Below are 22,868 nucleotides of genomic sequence, written 5' to 3'. Positions count from 1 at the left end.
CTCATGACCAATTCTGTAATTAGAAAAATGCATTATTACCATGTCATTTTTAGCACTCTTTCTGCAAACTCTTCACACTATTTTGTTGTAAGATTATAATTACAAACAGAAATGACTATTTAGTTTTTTCTTTCATTATTTAAAAAAAAAATTTATTGAGTTCAATATAAGCATAAATACAGAATTGACAATTATAAAATAATTAATTTCTATACAAGTAAGCAAACGCAAAAAGAAGCCAATAAAAAAGTAGTTTTTTTTCCCCAACTGATTAAAGTAGCTTTGGTGTGAACAACAGAATGTTGACTAGATACTGAAGTGACGGCAACTCTGCTTACGGAATAACTGCACAACCAAACGGGTTGAGTTTAGTGAGCAAAACTGATTTATTGAGGTCTGCCTGGCTATTCTTGTACTCCCAGCCCAGACCTGACTGAGAGCCACGCTGTGGGCCCGGACACCATCAGGGCGTCACATGAGCCGCAGAGCGCAGGCTTCTAAGCCTGGTGCTGAGGCCGGGAAGAAACCCCCGACGGCACCATTTTGGCTGGCTGCCCTGCCGCATGCGTGACATGCAGGGCCGGTTCGCCTGCCTAATGGCATGCCGCCACAGTACTACAGGTTCATTTCTAATTAACGCAACTTTTCTGACTTCTGACAGCTGGATCAATTATGGTTACAAATTGCTATGTACAAAAGGATGTATGAACAGGATCACAAACAAATTCGAAAGGGACCTGCAAGTCCCCTGTGTTCCAGTCAACATGTATCTATTCTTTTCATTAAAAAAATGCTTGAAAATGCTCGAAGCAAGTCAGGCAGAATTGGTGGAAAGAAAACTAAGTCAAAGTTTGACAAAAGGTTATGGTTCACTGTTTTTTCTTGCAGCATGGCTTGCTGAGTGTGTTCAGCATTTTCTGCTTTGAAGATTTCCAATCTCCAGCATAGTTTTATTTTATTTAATGAAGAGATGCCACACTCAGTTAAGGGCACACCATTTTTAAGCCTTTTAAGTGTATTAAGTGTATCAACTTGATGTTTTCTGGAAACTGAATCCAAAGAATATCTCCAAAAATAGTAACCAAATACTCTTCTATCCCTATGAATTTGCATTAAAAAGAGCTCCAATTTTCCAAACCTTTGAAATACTGAAATATTTTACCTGGATCAAATACTCAGAAAGTTTATCAAAAGTTTAAATCAAAAATTTGATGAAAATTACTTATGTTCACTTGGATAAGTCAATGAAGTTCAGCTACATTCTGCTCACAACAGAGAATTGTTCAAAATTAAACATTTTGTTCTGTTTGAAATGCAATAATGGCACTTCAATGCAGTGTTTTCCTGCACATGCGGTGTGCTGTTTAAAAGAAATTGAAAGATACATACCACCAAGCATCGCAATTTATGTCACTATTTACAAGCAGAGAAATTATTGTATGGGACAAAAAAACATTTTAAATTACAACATCTAGAACTATGCAAATGGTGTGATAGGAATAAATTACAAGCAGCATACAAAACAAAACATACTCACCCTTTTCTAAGATATGCTAAAGCAGAGTTTGGTTTCAACTCGAGGGCTTTGTTGGCATCCTTCACAACCTCTATAAAGCAAGGAAGGCCATTTGACAGAGTTTATTTCCATTTTAATTTTAATTTCAATTTTAAAATCCAACCCATGTTCCTAAAAATGCTTATCAATATGCTATTTAAACACTGGTAAAAATGTGGCATTACACTAGAATATTTTGTCTCAAAGAATACCTTGCATTTATTTTGCCTTTGTATTAAGTCCAAGACTTCATCAAAATCTTTGATGTACATATTTGATGTTTAGTATCTAATTAAAACTACATTCCTGCTTACATGCAAAATTAAAAATACAAGGCATCTTTTGAAAAGAAAGTAGTGACTACAATTACACAACTCTTTCTTAATATCAAGGCAATGTCTCTCACCTTTAAACACATTCTGTTTTACTGGATAGAGATAGTAAACCTTTCATATGCAAACAACATCAACCTCAGCAGAGATCATATTTTTGATGCCATGAAAGTTTGGACAAGCCAAGGAAAGTAGCATCAGCACTCATCACTCCTTACTCTTTTGCCCTCCTCCACTACCAGTTAAGATTCCATATTGTGAGGATGAATTGGAGATTTTAGGAAGAATTTTTCTCCTTGGGCTGGTTACAATATTAAACTTGCTGCTAAAAAATATCTCAGCCAGCCATTCTCAACCATTTTTTTTGGCTATGGCCCCCTCCCCAGTGAAGTAGTCAAATTTTTGTTTCTTCCGTACTTCTCTTACTGAATAAACAAAAAACAAATAAAAATATTTGTTACATGACATGAAAAGAAAACAAGAAAACAGTGCTGCGCCGCTGTTGAGAACAGCTAATCTAGGCCATCATTCTCACAGCATTGAAACATCTGTACGAGCTAATTGCCATCGCATAGTCGGTTATGGAACCAGTGCTGATAAGTGATATCAGTAAAGATAGCATGGCATGTTGTAGGGTCTTTCTGTTTGATATGACTCCATGAATCAGGAGGGGTACATATTAGAAATTGTACGTTAAGCTACCAGATACTATCTGCATACCTAAAAGATAAGCACAGAAGCGGTTATTAATTTAGCATCAAAGAATGGTCTAAAATTTAAAATAAAGCAACATTCTTAGGCCAAAAGAGAGTTGGTTTCCCTTGATTTAACAATGTCCTTCTGTGAAAGTTCTCCATAATGCAATGTACTCCATAAGGGTGTGGGTCATCAATTTAAGAAGCTTTTTTTACAGAATACGAAGATGAAATCTTGAATTGATACCCTAGTCAATTGAAATTTCAGTGGAATGGAGACTATTCAATTCATAGCAAACTAAGACAGCCAACATGTGAGAAAGCAAGAGAGCTCAAGAGGCAGAAACTGCAACCTGGAAAAGGTGGAGCTGAAGAAAGAGCAGGAGCTGAGAGAACAACAAAAGCAGCATCTTATGTTATTGTGATTTTACATTTATTGATATTTTGAAGTTATTGTTAATAATTGCACTTTTTTATTGCTATGTTTATTTTAACCAATATTTGTGAGCTCTGGAAACAACCAATTGAATCATGGATAACATTTTTTAATTTATCTGTTTTCCCAGAATGTTACGCATTCATAAACAAGAGAGATGCCTCTAGCTACCAGTTCACAACTTTATCAAAAGTTGAAAGCAAAAACAGGTCCTGCAAGCTGGTGATGGCAACAACCAAGAAAACTGACTTGAGAGAGAAAGCATGATGGCGCAGCAGTTAACACAACACCTTTACAGTGCCAGTGATTGGGACTGCATTTTGGATCCTGCGTTGTCTGTAATGAGTTTGTACATTCTCCTGGTGTCTGCATTGGTTTCCCCAGGGGCTCCCACCATTCAAAACGTGCTGGGGGTCTAGGTTAATTGGTTGTAAATTGGGTGATACAGACTCATGGGCCGAAATAGCCTGTTATCATGCTGTATGTCTGTAACGGTCAAACAATTACATATTTGCATATAGAAAATTAAGAAAAATAAAGAAAATATTAACGAGGGTCAGGAATTTGACCAACAATTTTGAGCTGCAAAGCCAGTTGGACAGTGATAAGTAGATACAAGAGTAGATAGTTCATGAAACAGAAGTACAAATTTACAAGCATTACTTTGTAACTGCTAGCTGTAATGTGGCAAGTTTTCAGAGGCATTTCCCAGAGGCAAAGTATAATAATGGAAATAAGTTCAGAACACACAGAAACTGGAAATAAATTTGACAATTTTCAGAAATCTAATAACAGTTAAAAGGGGTAGCTAGCTCCAAAACACCTGTAAGTTGACGCATGATTTGCTGTATCATCTTTGCTGTTTCAATAATGGCTATATATTGAATACAATTTTAATTAACAAATTGAAATCTTCACATTTGAGAACTTTGCATCCCCTCTTTACAGAATAACATTTTTAATGAAACAATGTCAAATGCAAAAGGCAAACAATGTCAAATGCACTTTAATTTCAATATTTTGTGGCTCAAGATAAATGTTATTATGCTTACTAATTTAAAAACCTCAGCACATCTGCTGTCAAAAATAACTTTTTTTAAATGGCACCATTTCCTTTGTTTTGCAGAATCAAGGCACAGTAGGCTTTACAGCACTTTACACCTGTGTCAGATGCTTAAAGCACTCATTGATTTTTCACATCCCTCTTCAATTTTGAATTCATTTGTAAGATTACCATTAATTCAGTTTCCCCCATCAGGAAATGCAATACAGATAAAAATCTGTGAAACACATTCTTTCCCCTCCTCCAGAGTGTGTTTTTTTTAAAAAATATATACAACCTAGTTGCCTTAAATGTGGTAACTGGCTCCGGCACCAAGACAGCCTCCTGTACGTTTGGAACCGCCAGTCCGGATAATGCCTCCTCATGGACAAAGGAGCAGAGGTTAGCATCCTGCCCCCTTCAGAATAGGACACCAGGAAGAGGCAGTCGAGTCCCATGCTGAGGGCAGCCAACAATAGCATTTTTCAGACCTACAGAACAAGCAAGGTCCAACGGCAGTTGGGAGGCAGCCTCTTATTGTGGGTGTTCACGCTGGCCGCAGTGGAACAGCCACTCCTCGGTGCAGACTTCCTACATGCCCACAGTGGCCCTCAAGGGAAGGAGTTTGGTCCAAGCCGACTTACCCCTCAAAGACACCAGGATCCCAGCGCTCCACCTGGACTCCATACAAAGATTGGACAATGAGTATGCCAGGGACCTGGCCGAGTTCCCTGCAGTGCTCACCCCCAAGGTGATGCCCTGACATGGAGTATTGCACTACATCCTGACCCAGGGCCCGCCACTCCAGGCAAGGGCAAAATGCCTTCCTCTGGAGAAGCTCCAGCTGGCAAAAGATGAATTCATGAAGCTGGAGTAGCTCAGCATCATAGGGCGATCGGTGAGCCCAAGAACTGGTGACTACTGCCGCCTCAACAAGGCCACAACACTGGATCGGTACTCAGTGCTGCACATCCAGGACTTCACAGATAACATGCACAGGGCAAGGATCTTCTGAGGTGGACCTCGTATGGTGATATCATCAGATCTCGGAACACCCCAACGATATCCCCAAGACCACCATCATCACCCCGTTCAGCCTTTTCAAATTCCTCCAAATGCTGTTTGGGCTAAAGAAAGGTGCACAGACCTTCCAGCAACTCATGGACACAGTGGGCCGAGACCTGGACAGCACCTTTGTATACCTGGATGACATCCTGGTGGCTAGCAGGAACCAACAGGAACATATGGCGCACCTCCACAACCTTTATACCCAACTGAGCAAGTTCGGCCTGATGATAAACCCAGCCAAATGCCAGTTTGAATTGAAGTCAACTTCCGAGGCCACAGGATAACCAGGGAAGGAGCCACACTGCTACCCAGTAAAATGGAGACCACCCAGAAATTTGATAGAGCACTACTGGCACTGTACTTAGCCATCTGCCACTTCAAGTACTTCTGTGAAAGCAGGTCCTTCATGGCTTTCACAGATCACAAGCTCCTGTCTTTCATCTTGGCTAAGATCTCAGACCCCCCAGTTGGCCTGCCAGCATCGCCACCAGTCGTACATCTCAGAGTTCACCACAAATGTAAGGCACGTCTCCAGCAAGGACATCAAGGTGGCCGACACACTGTCCAGGCAAAGTATTCATGCGGTATCAAGGGCCCACCTCAGAACATCGAGCCTGCAGAACAAAGGTTTGACCATATCTATGTGGACATAGTAGGACCCTTGCCGCTATCCCAGGGTTTCTTCCATCTGTTTACGATGGTTGACTGCTTCACCAGGTGGCCAGATGCAGTCTCATTGGCAGACACATCCACAACCTTATGTGCCAGGGCCCTTACCTCATCTTGGGTGGCATGCTTTGGGTTACCAACCCACATCACATCTGACAGAGGGGCCCATCTCACCTGCAGTCTCTGGTCAAATCTCACCAGCCTGTGGGCTGCCCAGGTACATCACACAAGTTTGCCACTCACAGTCCAATGGGTTGATGGAGCACTTCCACAGGCTCCTCAAAACTGTGCTCATGACCAGTCTTCAAGGACCCAACTGGGTAGACCAGTTGGGCATCCGCACAACACCCAAGTAGGACCTCAACACCTCTTCAGCCGAACTCGTCTAAGGAGCTTCACTGGTGGTTCCAGGAGAATTCGTACCATCCCCAGGCAGACAGTAGAACGACTCTGCACTGTTCATCAGCAGGCTACGGGAAAGAGTCGCAACCTGGCCCCAATTTCAACTTCCAGGTCTGGAAACGCAAGGACCCACATAGCCAAAGATCTGCAGGACTTTGGGTTTTCATTCGCAGGGGGCACATTGTCCACCACTTCAGAGGCCATACAAGGGTCCATTCTGGGTCATCCGCAACACCCGGGCCACATTGAGCTAGAGGTCGGAGGCAAGATGGAGGTCTTCACCACCGACAGGCTGAAGTCGGCACACTTGGATCCGATATGCCCAGTCAAGACACCAGCACCATGCCAAAAAAGCAGGCCACCGAAGGCTGCAGAGACTTTGCCTCCGAGTATCAAGGACAAAATTGCCGGTTCAGGGTGGGGATCCAGGCAGTGAGCGCAATCAAAGGCCAGCAGTCCATGCAGTGGCACTGGCCCCAACAAGCGAACCAGCAAGTGAACAGCAAGGTCAGCTTAAAGGCCAGGGATCCCAAAATGGTGTTGGCCTCACTGCACATCCAAGTAACAGGGACAGCACACGGGGAAGAAGGGCATTGTCATGCAGGAAACTACCTGCGTGCAGGAAACTCGCTTTTGTTATGCATATTGTGACATCAGCCAAGGGGGAGGCATGGCAGGAATTGTGCAAGTGTAAAAGTCAGGTCTGAGCCATAATAAAACTCAGAGCTTATTAACATCACTACACTATGCCTATCTTCTTTCGAGTAGCGTGCAGCTACAGTATAAAAATTATTTAGATTATGGAATAGATGGCTTTGTCGCTAAATTTACAGATGATACAAAAAAGTGGTCAGACAGATGGTGCTGAGGATACCGGAAGGCTGCAGAAAAACCTGGATAGATTAGAAATATGGACAAAGAGTTGGCAGGTGAAATACAATGTTGGAATGTATACAATCACACTCTTTGGTGGAAGAATTAGATGGGCAGACTATTATTTAGATGGGGAAACAATTCAAAATTTTAAAGGTTAACCTGCAGGTTGAGCTGGTGGTGAAGGCAATTGCAATTTTGGCATTCATTTCTTGTACAAGAGCAGGGATGTAACGTTGAGAATCTAGAGGCCACTCTGTACAATTTTGGGCTCCCTATTTGAGAAAGAATGTGCTGATGTTGGAGAGGGTTAGAGAAGATTTACTAGAATGATATCAGGAATGAAAGGATTAGCATTTGAGGAATGTTTGTTGGCTCTTGGTCTGTACTCAACGAGTACAGAAGGGAGGTGGAAACGACAGAGACATTTCGAATGCTGAAAGGGCTGGAGAGAGTAGGCTGCAAGGATATTTCCCATGGTTGGAGAGCCTCAGACAAAAGGACACAACTTCAGGATCAATGGGCATCAATTTAAAACAGAGATGCAGAGAAATTTCTTTAAACAGAGGGTCAAGTGTGTGTGAAACTTGGTGCCACAGGCAGTTATGGAAGAGGTCATTGGGTGAATTTAAGGCAGAGATCGACAGGTATTTGATTTATCAGGGCATCAAGGATTATGGGGAGAAGGCCAGGGAGTGCGGTTGAATGGGTGGATGGATCAGCTCATTTTAAAATGGCAGATCAGACTCAATGGGCCAATTGGCCTACTTCTGCTTCCATATCTTGTGATCTTGTTAAGAATGTGTAGAATTCTTTATCCAATAGTACCACATTTAGATTTCCAAGGCTCAAATGGTAAAATAATGGAATGCTTTTCTTGTTTGGGGATAAAAATGAAGTGGAATTCTTGAACATACCACTTAATTTGAACAGCATTTAGTTAAACTTTGAATTCATTACATAATAAAATCAAAGGGGCCTGCCTGCAAATTGACAGCTCAAAAGCAATTTGCTTATCCACTTTCTCCCCCAACCCCCCACTAACAGACCAATTTTGTCAATAAACCAAAGCGAGGAATATAATCATCATATATTAAGCATACCTTTGTAATTCTGAAGCAATATATGTGCATATGCTCTTTGGCAATAATATTCTGCTATGTCCAAATCCTGTTCGACTGCTGCATTCAACTCCTGGAAGAATAAATCTCTGATCCATGAACAATGCAGTTAACCAATACGAAAGAAAATGAACTACACAATACTGCCAATCTGTGAGGGGGATAAAAGTAAATGAACACATTTCTTGATGCATGTGGAATTAAGATAAAAGCTTTGTACTATGATAAATCACGATAACCACTTTACCAGGATTGCAAACCCCATACCCATATTGCAGGCTGTTGGTTCTATTAAGGGCTGTGTTAACTTTGATAGTTTTTCTGGAACTTTGGATGTATTAATGCAACTCTTCCGGTTCCCCAGTTCTTCAAATATCACTGACAGAATTGTTTAGGAAGTTTAGGATTTCCTAGTAACAAGGGAGAAAAGACACATGTCATCTGCACATGCATCAGAAATGTGTTATTTTTTTTTAACCCTCAAATTCTGAGAACGTGAATTTTATTTCATATTTCAAAATATTGAACTCTGCAAGGGCTAATTTCCTCTTTCCAAACAGAAATAACATGGGGGGGGGGGGAAAGAGGGGAGAAATGTGGGTCACATGTATATGTCAACAAACCAGCATTATTTGTCATTTTAAAGAAAACATGCCTCACGAATACAAGATCTCTGTGATGAGAACAAACCAATAAGATTCCAGGTGTCAAGTGAAAGAAAGGGAGATCCAGAGCATGACAACAAATACTTCAGCCCCTCATGTCAACCCTTTCAATTAGATCACACTGATATTATCACATCATCATTCCAAACATTCTCAATATCAATCTCAGTCTTGAACAAACTCAAGAACTTAGACTATCCTACCCCCATTGGGTACAGAATTACAAAGATTTACTTCTTTCTGAGGAAACAAATGTCAGTGGTGAATCTCTTACTTTAAGAATCCCAGACAGGGCAAACATCATCTGCTTTGAGAATTTTATAGCTATGAATGAGTTCATCATTTATTCCTCTAAACTCAAGAATTTAGGCCTAGTATGTTTTTCCTCTCCAGAGAATGAAAAAGATGGAGCAAAATTATGCCATTCATCCCATCAAGTCTGCTCAACCATTCGAATCATGGGTGATGTATTCGTCCTTTCATCCTGCCTTCTCCCATGACCTTTGACATTCTTAGTAATCCAAGAATCCAAAAACCTCCACTTCAAATCTATTGAATGGCCACCTCCATAACTGCCCAAGGACATAAATTACGCAGTTTACCACCATATATGGTTGAAGAATTTTTTCTCACCTCTGTTCTAAAGGAACATCCTTTTATTTGCCTGCATCCTCTTGTCCTAGTCACTCTCGTTACTGCAAACATCATTTCCAAGTCCACTCTATCCAGCCATTTCAATATTCAGTAGGTTTCAAAGTGATTCCCACTCATCCTTCTAAACATCAGCAAGTACAGGCACAGAGCCATCAAACATATCTTGCATATTAACCCCCTCATCTCCTGGATAATTTAACAGAACTTTTCTGTACCCTTTACCAATGCCAGCACATTCTTCTATATGGGGCCAAAAACTCCTCACAATACATCTAATTTCTCTTCTCACACCACACCCAGGAATCAATTTGATTAATCCAAGCTGAATTCTGATCACAAACATCTTCCTTTGGTTGGAGGATCAGACCTGGGCACTAAATTCCAGGCATAACTCTAAATCAAAAATCAGATCATGATGTCTCTCACAGCAGAGCCCTTCAGCCCAAGTAGTACCTAGGTTGAAGTTCTGAGTTCAGGACTCTCGCTAATTTCTGCACCTAATTCTATCTGCATGTAACCAATTCCTTCTCGCCAAGAACTAACCTCCCTTACTTATCACATTAATTTACCTCAATTGCAGTCTACAATGGACTTGCAAACTCTGTCACCTACTGGATGGCAGATTCTTTACTTTCTACAGGACCTCTTGGTGAATTACATGTCTCTTCTCCATACTTCAAAAATCAAGAATGCTCACAAGCCCCCATTCTCTGAAGGAAAGGTATATAGAACCTTCAGGTCTGTCAATCTTTAAACTGTCCAGCCAAGATGGTGCACCTGGTTGGGTCCTGAACCAAGTGGCTGGAAGTTCTGAAGATATTTTTAACCTCTTGCTACAGCAGTGAGAGGTCCACACCTGCTTCTCACAGACACCTGCAATTCCAGTGTCTAAGAGCAAGGTGACTTGCCTCAATAACCATCTGCCAGTACCACTGATGTCTACTGTGATAAAAGTGCTTTGAGAGTTTGGCTTTGGAATGAATAAACTATCTCGGAAAGGAGCTGGTGTAGTGCACGCGCTACGACGAGTGTGGAAGGAAGACACACATATCAAAATCAAAGACTGTTTTTTTTGCTCTGCTTATATGGGTCCTTCGCACTGACATCAGGGGCCCGTGTCATTAGAGCACTGACATTCCTGCCAGAGTCCCAGGCGCGGAGGTCACCTGGGATGATGGCAAGTATCACTTCCCCAGGTCTGCGCAGTAGTCAGCCATTTTGCAGGCTGATTCGTGTCTCTATGGGCAGGCATCCCCTCCAGAAGTGAGGACCGGGCAATTGTTCAGAGCTTTCGGTGGCCTTGTCCCACATCGCAGGGATGGACTGCAGACTGGCTCATTACAGTCCAGATATACTGGTTTCAAGTGGTCGATGATAAAGGTTTCCTCCTTACCACTGATGTTGAGGACAGAGGAGGATCCATTATCTCTAATGGCCTTGTAGGACCCTTCATAGGGTCGTTTTAATGGTGGTCTGTGTGCGCCCCTCCACAGGAACACATAATGGCAAGTCCTTGAGTAATTTGAGATGTTACGCTTGGGCTGGCCATATGGTGTGGATTGCCGTGGGACCAGGGACCCCAGCTTCCGCCATAGGCTCTCAAGGTTTCTGGGCATTCATTGGGGGCCAGGAATTCCCCAGGGTTGATTAAAAGCACACCGTAGGCCATCTCCACTTCCAAGTCATTGAAGTCCTCCTTTGGCATAGTAGATTCCCAGCAGGACCCAAGGCAGTTCATCTACCCAGTTGGGCCCCTTGAGCTGGGCCATCAAGGATGCCTTGAGGGGCCTGTGGAAGCACTCCACCAACGCATTGGCCAGCAGGTGATATACGGTGGAACGGTGGAGCTGCATTTCCAGAAAGCTAGCCAGCACCGCCTAAAGCCCAGAGGTAAATTGTGTCCCCCTATCCGTGGCAAGGTACTACAGGACACCCATGTGTCACCGAGTACCCTGGTGCAAGTTTCTGTGGTGGTATCAGCCAGCTGGACTGCCTCTGGCCACCTCATGAAACAGTTTACCATGGTCAAGTAGTATCTCGCCCCATAGGAAACTAGTAACATGTATGTGGCTAAATCTGCACGCGTTTGCTCAAATGTCTGTGTGTGAACCTGCACTTTGAAGGATTGACAGTTCATATAGGTCTTGGCCCACTGGCTGAACTATTTACGGAGGCCATGCCAGGCAAACCTGTTGGCTACCATTTTGACCATGGCATGGATGGCAGGATTCATTAGCTTCAAAAAAAACTAGCGTCTCCATGCGGCTGGGATGCTAGGGCAGGAGCTACCAGCAGAAATGTCACACAGCAGTGACAGATTACCTAGGATGACAGGGACATCCTCCACCAAGGATGGAAACAGCTGTCCTTAAGCGGGGATCTCAGGGTCTTGTTGCTGTGCTTTGGAAAGAGCCATGTAATCGACCCCTTGGGACAGGGTGTGTATCAACTCATTGTTTTCCCCCCAATATGCTGGATGTCCGTGGTAAATTCAGACATGAAGAATAAGTGCCTCTGCTGTCGGGTGGACGACAGCTCCGATACCTTATGGAAAGCAAAAGTCAGTGGCTTGTGGTCAGTGAATTGCCGGTCTTCCAAAAAGTAACAGCTCCAGGTCGAAAGCATTGTATTTGAGTTCCCCCTGAAAATGGTCAGGGGTTGCCACAGGCCCTCTATGAATTTTTCTAGCACGCCCCCTACCACTGCACAGGAGGCGTCGACAGTTAGATGCTTCCGGACTGGGGTGAACCAGGAGGGTGGCATTGACTAGAGAATCTTTGGCACTTTGGAATGCCCAAGAGGATTCCTCCTCCCAAGTAACGTCTTTTGCCTTGCTGGTCATCAGCACAAAAAGAGGGCACATGATACATGACACTGCCGGTAATGAACCTGTGGTAAAAGTTTATCATATTGGCAAATTCCTGCATTCCTTTCACCGTGCATAGCTTAAAGAAGTTCCGGACCAAGTCAACCTTCTCGGGGAAGGTTGTGGCCCACGCTTGTTAATTCTGTGCCCCAGAAAGTCAATGGTCTCCAGACCAAACTGACACTTAACAGGGTTGATGGTCAGCTCAAATTCACTCAGCCGGGTTCACAGCTGTCTCAGGTGGCAGCGTAGTATTTGCAGCTGCGGCTGGCAATGATGATATCGTTCAAATAGATGAACGCAAATGGGACGTCCCGGCCCATTGCATCCATCAGCCACTGGAAAGTTTGTACCACATTTTTTGGGCCAAAGCACTTGCGAAGGAATTCGAACAAACCAAAGGATGGTGCCACAAACAACAATCTTGCACTCAACTTCAAAAGGACCAAGGAGTTTATTGTGCATTTTTGAAAGGCGAGGCCAAGGTACTACACACCTGCCTGCACTGATGGGAGAGAATCAGAAAGGTTCCCAGGTCCATACTTCAGAAGACCTTTCCTGGAGCCAATGCATCAAGGCAACAGTTACTTTATTTTCTCAAAGTCTGAGGAGATTTGGCAGGTCGAAGGATACTTCCTGAGATGTACTATGGAAAGTGCACATGCTGGTTTCATCAGCGCCTGGTTTGCCAACTCAAGTGTCCAGGAATGCAGAAGGCTGCAGAAGCTGGCAAACATAGCTAGGTCCCTCACAGGCTCAGACTTCCCATCCTTTGCAGACATCCATGTGAGGCACTGCCTCACGAATGCAGCCATTGGGGGCTGCGTGCCCCCTGGCAGAACTATTCAAAACCCATTTAAAAGTTTTTAAAATTTTTTAAAGAACTGTTGACTATACCTTACAAATAGTTATAAGACTAAAGCTCAAAGAGTTAAAAAAAAAAGCTACGAAATAGCCAGTAACTGAAGAAACTCTGCCTACTGTGCACATGGGCTCCAGCATTGATTTCAACGCAGCCCCGACCACAGCGGTCATCAACGAGTAGGGTCCATACCATGTCAGCGTCGACCTCTAGTACTGTCGTGCAAGATGGCACCAGCGATCAACATCGATCTCCTCCGGATCAATCACACATACACAAAACTTCACGTATGCGTGCAGCATTTGAAACACCCCAGACTGCACGGGGACCCAACCTTCCTCAGGCCAGTGACTCTGGGCTGGCAGGGTGCCCATAGTCGGGCCATGCCGATTCCTATTTCAATGGACGAAGAATAGGATGTCACTGGAACAAAAGATGAAGAGGAGCAGCTTGTGGAGAAGGAAGCAAGCTTGTTTGGGGATAGGCCTGTGTTGAGGCAGACTTTTAAGCTCACGTCTGACCCTTCCCATTCTGATATTGCCTTGTCTGATTTATCCAAGCAAATGGAGAACTTGGCCATGCAGGTGAGCCAAGGGTTCTCAGTTGGAAAGGAGCAATTGACTGAGATGAAGGGTGAAATGTATTATATTAAAATGGATGTTACTAAGTGCCTGAGATCAGTGGATAAGGTTCAAGATAAATTTAAGCAGATTGAAGATGCATTTCTTGACTGTAAAGATCATGTGGAGCAGTGTGTAAAAAAAAAAAAGGACAAATGGAGGATTCATTTACTGGTTGGGAGATTCAGAAGAGTGATTTGTTGAAGAAGAATGATGTTTTGGAAAATCAGAGTCGGAGGAATAATGTTAAAATTGGTGGTTTTCTGGAAGATTTTGAAGGCTCGGATCCAGTTCAATTTTTTTCAGAAGTGGATTCCTGAAGTCTTGTGAACAGTTTATTTTCCAAATGGCTTGGAACTGGACAAAGCTCATCGAGCAATAAGAAGGAAACCACTTCCGGGTCAAGCGCCACGATCTGTTCTGATTCGATGTTTGCATTGTCAGGATTGAGAATTGATTTTAAAACTTGCAGCACAGAATACTAGACATAATCAGGGGCCTTTGCTTGTTAAGAATAAGTCTTTTTTTTTATGCTGATTTGAGCCAGGCTGTAATTAAATGTCGCAAAGAATTTAATTCGGCTAAAGCTGTTTTGTGGAAGATTTGCTTTCTGTTAACCTGCTGTGTTGAAAGGGGATTATCAAACTCAGTTTTTTTTTTAAAAAGTGATGATGCTGAGGCTCTTACTTTTGCTAATTTTTTGCTTATTAGTAAGCAGGGGCAAGATCATTCTTCTCAACAGCTTGTTTTGGTTCCAAAAGGGAAGAATGCAAAGCGAGAAATGGAGACTCAACAGTTAATTGACGTTGGTATTAATGATGATCAAGTTAACCATGATTTGGAACAGCTCATCATACCTGAATTGACTGTTTTTTTTTTAATCTTTGTTCAGTTCAGGGGCAGGTGTTTCGACTGCCAATCATTCTGAAGTTGACAGTCTCTTTGTGACATTTGTCATCCCACATAATTTAGGGAGGTATTACACTTATATTCTTGTAGTTTTTCAAGGGATTTTTTTTTTTTTTTTTTTTATAAATGGGTTTTTTTTGTCTTTTCTTTCTTTGAGGAGATATTTATTTATGTTCGTAATGGAGCCATGGGGGGGGGGGGGGGGGCATGTGCTTCGCCACTGTGGGAGGTAAATTTAGCTTGTTATGGCTAATTTAAATTTTGCTACTTTTAATGTTAACTGGCTTAATAATCTGATTAAGAGAAAGGGTATTATCTTATATTAAAAAGTTGAAAGTTAATATTGCATTTTTGCAAGAGACTTATTTGACTGAAATGGAATATCAAAAGTTAAAAAGAGATTGGGTTGGACAAGTTATAGCATCTTATTTTAATTCTAAAGCAAGGGGGGGGGTTTCTATTTTAATTCACGTTACCTTTTACATTGGATTCAGTTTTTGAAGCCATTCGTAGGCTTTTGATTGTTAATTGCAATTTTTTTTCAGAATCTTGGACTTTAATGTTTTGGAACAATTTATAGTGGATTTTTTTTTTAATTTAAATCAAGCATATGATAAAATATTGGTTGGAGGTGATTTTAATCGTTGTTTAGATCCATTGTTAGATAAATCTCCAAAAATGGTAGTTAGAACAAAAACAGCTAAACAGTAAATGACAGTAATAAAAGATAAGAAATTAGTGGAGATTTAGAGAAAATTAAATCCTAACAAGAGAGATTTTTCTTTTTATTTATCTCAACACTACTTATTCTAGAATAGATTTATTTTTAATATCAGCGCAATTAAATGGAAGAATTTTTAAAGCTGAATACAAGAGTAGGATTTTGTCTGATCATTCTTTGTTGTTAATTACTTGTACTGGTTCAGAAATAGTGAAGAATGTGTACAGATGGAGATTTAATTCTATGTTGCTGAAAAACCCTGATTTTTATCAAGTTTATGAGGGATCATACACAGTTGTTTTTGAAAATTAATGTATATTCAGTTGATACTAAATTTGTTTCATGGAATGCTTTGAAAGCTTATTTGAGGGGACAGATTATTAGTTACACAGCTAAAATTTAAAAAAAAACATTTGGCGGAGACTAATAAATTAGAGAAAGAGATATGGAAAAATTACAGCGGGATGCTACAGAAGCTAAAACAAAGTTTAACTAATTTGAAATTGTGGTATAATTCATCATAAGCTTATAAATTTGAGAAGTTATTGCAGAGGACTAAACAGCGTTATTATGAGTTGGGTAAAAGAGCCCATAAAGTATTAGCATGGCAATTAAAGACTGAACAGGCTTCTAGGACAATAAATGCTATTAGATGTGACTCGTTAATATCCTGAGGTTTATAATTATTAATGATGAATTTGGTTTATTTTATGAGAAACTATATACTTCTGAAGTATTGACCCTGCAGAAAAAGTGCCTATAGACGAGATTGTGAAAATGTGTGATGGACTTGTGATGCACTAGAGAAACGTGGATTCATAACAGGACAAAACTATCATGTCAGTGTTTAAAATCAAAGACCGACTGCCAAGACAAAAAACTATAGATAACAAGGCAGATGACACTAGAGGAAACATTTGAAAATGTTGAGGAGAATTTCTAGTGTTTGTTGCTGCAGTTATCTTATTTTGAAAGAAGAAATCAAGTTGTTTTAGGTAAGAATTAAACATCATGTGATGCTTGAAAACACTTTGATTGTTTTTTTTGTTTATCTGCTGATAAAACTATTCTGCTAATGCTACTGGGCAGCTTACAGCCATTATTTGGTTATCCAAAAAATCCAGTTAACTGAAAGAAAACATCCGGTCCCAAACTTTTTGAGTGACCGGAAACATACTGCATAGATTTTCTTTACAAGTACCCGTTCAGCTGCAGCAAGAAATTTGCTGCATACGTTAACTGTGCAATTTCATGAAAATAAATTCATTATTATCAACCTGGGTAAACACCTTGTCTGATTAGTCACCTTTCACTTGAAAAGAGGAATACTTTTTTTAAATTTTGTGAAACCCATGCATGGTCTCCTATATGGCACAATCCCTCCACATAAGAAAAATCAGGATAGATTTTGTTGAAGTGTGGCCTCACAGTCATACCTAGGTTATCTACTTTATTTCCAATCAACACAATAAAATGAAATATAGGTAGATGAGTTGGCCACCAAGCACCTCACACCTGCTCCACCATTCCATATCATGGCTAGCTGATCTACCCCAGGCCTTAACATATTTTTTGTGCCAGTTCCCCATAACTCTTAATTCTCCCACCTAAAGTATTTTCCAATATCCTCTTTAAATACTTCTATGATCTAGTCTCCACAACCCTCTAGGTTAGAGAATTCTAGAGATTCAGCACCTATGTAAAACAACCTCATCCTTCCATATGGGGACAATCAACAAATTCTATACTATACAGCTCAAAATGTATTCTAATTCAAGCTGTCTACTTGAGTTATTTATTTTAAAAATCCATAATACACCACTTTTAAATTGTACAGTGACTGTGTTTCTTCTACGATACTTTTGTAGTTCTTCCCCATAGAAACCATTTTTCAAATTACTGAAGGATTTAACTTGCAAACAAAACTGACATTTTTCATGTGCATTTTTTCCACACTGTCATTTTGACTGGATACTCTTTTCAATGTTCCTCCTTGAACCAAATACCCACCCATCCTGTGATTTGTTCACCATCTCCACTTGCTCAATTTAATTATGAAGCAACATAACATATGGCTTTGAAAATCTAGATAATTTAGATGTACTACATCTTGTAAAAACCCAATGCTGAAGAAATTCTGCTGGTCAAACAGTATACCTGTATTTTGTGCAGCAAAGGTAAAGATACATAACATTTCGGGCTTGAGCCTTTCATCAAAGTATGAACAAATGGGAGCAGGTGCCTTCAACAGGTTTTCCTAAAGTAATATCAGTTCTAAACAACCATAATTATAAAATTACTTAATATGATTATCAAGTGATAATAAAGATTTTGCTTAGAAATCCATAGTTTGTTTAAAGAATTGAGGAATGGCCAAGCAATACTTTCCCCTTTGAAATTCAAACTATTTGCACAACTTTGAGATCAACACGTTTTTTTTCTTTTTCTCAAGGATCAATTTTTTTGTCACCACCATTAAATCACCAAATGTCCCATTGCTCAGTCCTCAAATGCCAAGATGCAGAATTAACAGAAGCAAAAAAAAAATCCTTTCACACATTCAATGATACAAACAATTCTTAAAACATGGAACAACTCGAGCTCCAGATCCAAACCTCTGACATGATCAGAAAACCTTCAGCACTTTCTCGCATCCCAGTTCCGATACCTGGTACCCCTCCAGCAGTCCACAACCCGGCAGTGAAAAGAAAAGAATATAATCTTCTAAATAGTTAAAATGTTATAATAGCGAGAATGGAAAAGAGCAAAATGCATTGGTAGATGATCAAAATCAGTTCTTTAAGATTACTTTGATAACTGAATTAGGAAAAAGCAATCATGATAATTCTTAAAGGAACAAGAGGAGAGTGATGGATCTTCTGAAAATGGCAATGTTGAATAAATATGCAAACATATACAACATTTATGTTGCTCATGAGGCAACACACATCCACCACCTGATGGAAACAAAATTATTTTTCTCAAGGAGGAAATATGCCCTCAAACATTTTTTTTTCTTGATAAATTGCTCCAAATTTCCAGACTGTGAAATATCTTCCTCTTGCAATATTGAGGTAGCAATAAAAAAAAAATACGCCAGCACTACCAGAGCCACTGTAGAGGAAGCGCTGCTGCTGGTGTGGACCTGCAGGGGAGTGGAGATGCAGTGCTCCTGCGGGATCCAGCCACCCATTGACCAGTCGTTGGCTCTGCACAGGCTTTGAATGGCCTGTTGAGGGAGCCGATGGTGGTTTTATTTCAAATCCCGCAGCTGAGGGACTGCATCAAAGATGGTGGCACCCATTAATCAATAGCAACCACGAGGGGTTGCAAACTCTCGGAGCAGGGCACCAGAGGATGGAAAGATCACACCCATCTGAGAAGTAGAGATGACCCATGAGTTCGGTGACCATGGTGATGGACCAGTGAGTGGGCTCTGCAGCTGAGGGACCAGTGCCTGCAGCAGACTGCTAGCAACTCGAGGCGATGAACCCACGAAGGCTTTGGGTTGTTGGAGACTGCTGTCAGGAGATCAATGCCAGGTTGTGGACTGCTGGAGGGATACCAGGTATCGGAACTGGGATGCGAGAAAGTGCTGAAGGTTTCCTGATCATGTCAGAGGTTTGGATCTGGAGCTCTGGTCGTCAACGGATTGGACTGGACTCTGTGTAGCTGCGGAAGCACTGGAGGTGAATCTACAGACACTTGGTGACTCTGGGGGAACTTTCTTTTGCTTCTCTCTATCTCTGACTGAAGGTCTGGCTGTAAGAGGCACTTAAGCAATTCCTGCCGGTGGCAAATCTATCTGCCTTGGAGCAGGCAAAAAGAAATATGACACTATGTACTATGATGGAATATTTGGATATATTTTTAGGAGACAAATTGGTAAAATTAGAGAAGGTTACATACATACACACACTTTAAAACAGATCTTATTTGAAATACTGATGAATTCATATTCAGTGACTTTAAAGAAAATATGAAGAATGCTATGCACATTTCACAAGTAGGTGCTAATTGAAATTATGTCATGAAATGAATGGACTGGAGACAGGTCATCTGTGTTGGACATTTTTGGCAAGGCTTCTGACCTCTCTGCAAAGTGCTCACTCAGAGGTCATTGAGAGGTTTGTTTACCTAAAACAGATGGGAACAATAGACTAACTCCTATTGTTTGCTGGAGAAGGTGGGGGATTTTGCAAGTGAGAGAGAGGATATGTGGCTGCAGTTGGAGTCTGAGATGGTGAGAGTGAGAAACACATAGCTGAAACAAGCAGGAGAAGCTTGTTGGACTGAAACAGAAGTTCCAGAGTGGCAGATGACTGGAAGTGCTATCTGTCTGACATTTCTCTTGGTATAAGGGGAACAAATGAAACTCTGTGATAGCCTGAAAGAAAGAGGTCATCATCTGGAAAACCCTGATGAGGCAAGATTAATCAGCAAGACATTGAGGTGACTAATGGTGGTACCTCAGTTGTGGAAATCCTGGAACAACACATCTCTCTGCAAACCTACAGGAACCTTTCCTGAGCAGTAAACATTTACCTTTCGAGCACCAAAGCCTGGTGAACTTTATACATGTTAAATTCTGTGCACAGTACAAGAATTGCCTGCAACCAGAGAACTTGCAAAGAAAGAAAAGTGAGATTGAACTGTGAACCAAAGAACTTTTGTTACATTTACAGACACATCACATACATGTGTGCTTAGAATTAGAAGGGGTTAAGTTGGGTATTTAAGTTAATAGTGATAAGTTAAAGTTTGAATCTGTTTTCATGTTTAAAGATAATTAAAAACAACTTTTGTTTAAGCAACCATTTATCGTGGTGAAAATCTATTGCTGCTGGGTTTTGGGGTCCTTTGGGCTTGTAACAGAACTCTGACAATAAATTTGAACTTTGAGGAAAACTCTGAAGATTTTACTTAAACTACATCAAAAGAATGCAAACTCTTAAATCAAAGACAAATGTACAGATTTAAACCAGAAAGTCAGCAGATGATGTGATTATAGTTCACCACAAAAAAGCTTCCATTTATTGAGATCAACTCACCCTTACCTGAATTTCATCTATTTCCTGTACATCTGCCCTTAAACACAAGGATAGGATTCCCCTTGCTCTCACTTCCACCCCACCAGCCTGTGCATCCAACACATTATCCCCCTCAATTCCACCATCATCAGATGTGATCCCATCATCAGACATCCTTCCCCTCTGCACCTTCCACAGGGGCTGCTCCCTCCATGACTCCCTCACCCACTAATTGACCCCTTGGTACCTACCTCTGCAACTGCAGGAAATGCAACATTTCACTTGTAAATATGCAGGGTCATCCACTTCATCTGGTGCTCCAGTTATGGCCTCCTCTACGCAAGACTGGAAACAGACTGGGAGATGGCTTCATTAAGCATCTTTGCTCTGTCTACTGTCGGGACCTCCCAGTGGCCAACAACTTCAATTGTGCACCTCATTCCCAAACGGATATGTCCATCATGCACTGCCAAACGAAGGCCTTTCACATATTGGAGAAAAACCTAATATTCCGCCTGGCCATTCTCCAAACAGATGGCATTAACGTCAACTGTTTGTTGGGCCCCTCCCTGTCTCCCTCTCCCTTTTCCCTCAGCTCATCATCCCCTTCCCCTTTCCATTCCGAGGTATCACCCCCCCCCATCATTTCTATTTTTTTCTTCTGCCACCCCGTATCCACCTGTGACATCTTGCCAACTGACCTTGTGCTCCTCCCTGACCCTTCTTCCCACCTTTTTTATTCAGACACCTGCCTGCGTTTTGCTCACCCCTTGACAAACAGTTCAAGCCTTGGCCTCCTTTGAAGGCTGCGTGACCTGCTGAGTTTCTCCAGCACTTTTGTGTGTGCATTTTTTAACAAAAAAACGTTCAAACTTTGACAGGGATGCAATAGCATTATTGATTTTAAATCTTCCCAATCAGGAACACTCCAGGAGTTCTTTACAAGTCAGCACCCCCGCTTCAGGATTGTAAAGTCTATGGAAACACAGGAGACAAAGCTAGCCTATCATCTTTCATGAATAAACATCAAGGCCACATGCTTTGATCAATTTTGCACCAACGTCCCGAGCCTGAACCGTGCCCTGTGCTTCGGCAACCTGACGCCCCTGTAAAGTGGAGCAAGGCAGAATTTGTGGCCAGAGAGGTCCCAGCTGGTCCAGGAGGCCGTCGCGTTTCCATGGAAGATGGTAACTCACCTCCACAGCTTCCTCGGGGCATTCAGCCACGAATTCATCCGTGAAAACCCTGTCCAGGCAGGAGGACCTACAAAAGTAAAACCACATCATTATTACTGTCGCGCCGCCTTGCAAACCGCCACCGCCTGCAGCTAAACGAACTCCCTCACCGTTCCTCGGCCATTGCACTGCCGCCGCTAAATTGGAAACTTCTGGAGCCCGAAACCCAATGACGCGAGTGCTGTGCATGCGCAGAAGGCTCTGACGAGCCGGCGGCGTGGCGGCCATCTTTGTAAAGGAGCGGGCGCGCCGAAGGGCGGTGGATTGGGGCGGAACGATCATGACCCTTTTGTTTGAAATGAGGGAGTGAATTTATTCCCAGTCACCTGGGTGCACGTCGATACGTATTTCTTGCTCCAGATATGAGCGATACTGATGTGAATTCGGGATGCGAGAACGAGGTGACGTCGAGGTGAGAGTTGACGTGGGCCCCGTGGCTGGGAGGACCAATGAGATTAAAAGGCAAGCGAAACGTTAACGAGCTGGAGCCATAGTTAAAGTGTGGTCGGAGAGAGCAATTATAAATGAGGTTTTTCTCTCTCTCCCCACGGGCTATCACCAGGTGGTTAAACAGGAGAGCCTGCAGTGAGTGTAATGTGAGGTGCGAGAGAGAGTCAGCAGGTCACGGAGCGTCTGGAGGAAGTGCTGGGACTCGAAACTACTTCCTATAGTTGCTGCGTGACCTGCTGAGTTTCTCCAGCACTTTTGCGCGCTGCATAACCAGGTGGTGGTATTTTGAGGGCTATTTTCTTGTATTATAACGCTCTTCGCTTGGTTGATTTGTGGATCCCCGGTTGGCATACCAGTGCCTTCTTGCCCTTTTTAATATCTCAGATATATGTACCTGTTTTATCTTCTTCTTTGGCTTGGCTTCGCGGATGAAGATTTATGGAGGGGTAATGTCCACGTCAGCTGCAGGCTCGTTTGTGGCTGACAAGTCCAATGCGACATGCAGACATGGTTGCAAGGGAAAATTGGTTGGTTGGGGTTGGGTTTTTTCTCCTTTGCCTTTTGACAGTGAGGTGGGCTCTGCAGTCTTCTTCAAAGGAGGTTGCTGCCTGCCAAACTGTGAGGCGCCAAGATGCACGGTTGGAGGCGATATCAGCCCACTGG

The 22,868-nt window shown here is 42.1% G+C and overlaps 1 protein-coding gene and 1 long non-coding RNA gene across 2 annotated transcripts in view; one reads left to right on the top strand and one right to left on the bottom strand.

Moving 5' to 3' along the window:
• The window catches only part of LOC138739136 (protein SGT1 homolog), a 120,638-nt gene extending 98,717 nt beyond the window's left edge, over nucleotides 1-21,921 (bottom strand). Inside the window, exons 1-4 of the mRNA XM_069890642.1 lie at nucleotides 21,866-21,921; nucleotides 21,717-21,783; nucleotides 8,176-8,266; nucleotides 1,538-1,607 (exon numbers count right to left, since the gene is read on the bottom strand). Of these exons, the coding sequence (XP_069746743.1) occupies nucleotides 1,538-1,607; nucleotides 8,176-8,266; nucleotides 21,717-21,783; nucleotides 21,866-21,879 (242 nt within the window). The 5' untranslated portion in view covers nucleotides 21,880-21,921. The remainder of the gene's footprint in view (nucleotides 1-1,537; nucleotides 1,608-8,175; nucleotides 8,267-21,716; nucleotides 21,784-21,865) is intronic.
• Nucleotides 21,922-22,004: 83 nt separating this feature from the next.
• LOC138739135 (uncharacterized) overlaps nucleotides 22,005-22,868 on the top strand; it is a 61,313-nt gene continuing 60,449 nt past the window's right edge. The window contains exon 1 of the long non-coding RNA XR_011342030.1: nucleotides 22,005-22,167. This is a non-coding gene — a long non-coding RNA (uncharacterized lncRNA). The remainder of the gene's footprint in view (nucleotides 22,168-22,868) is intronic.

Source organism: Narcine bancroftii, chromosome 7, assembly GCF_036971445.1.
Source record: "Narcine bancroftii isolate sNarBan1 chromosome 7, sNarBan1.hap1, whole genome shotgun sequence".
Taxonomy (NCBI): domain Eukaryota; kingdom Metazoa; phylum Chordata; class Chondrichthyes; order Torpediniformes; family Narcinidae; genus Narcine; species Narcine bancroftii.
The sequence above is the reverse complement of the archived record's forward strand: the minus strand, read 5'-3'. Positions and strand labels throughout refer to the sequence as shown.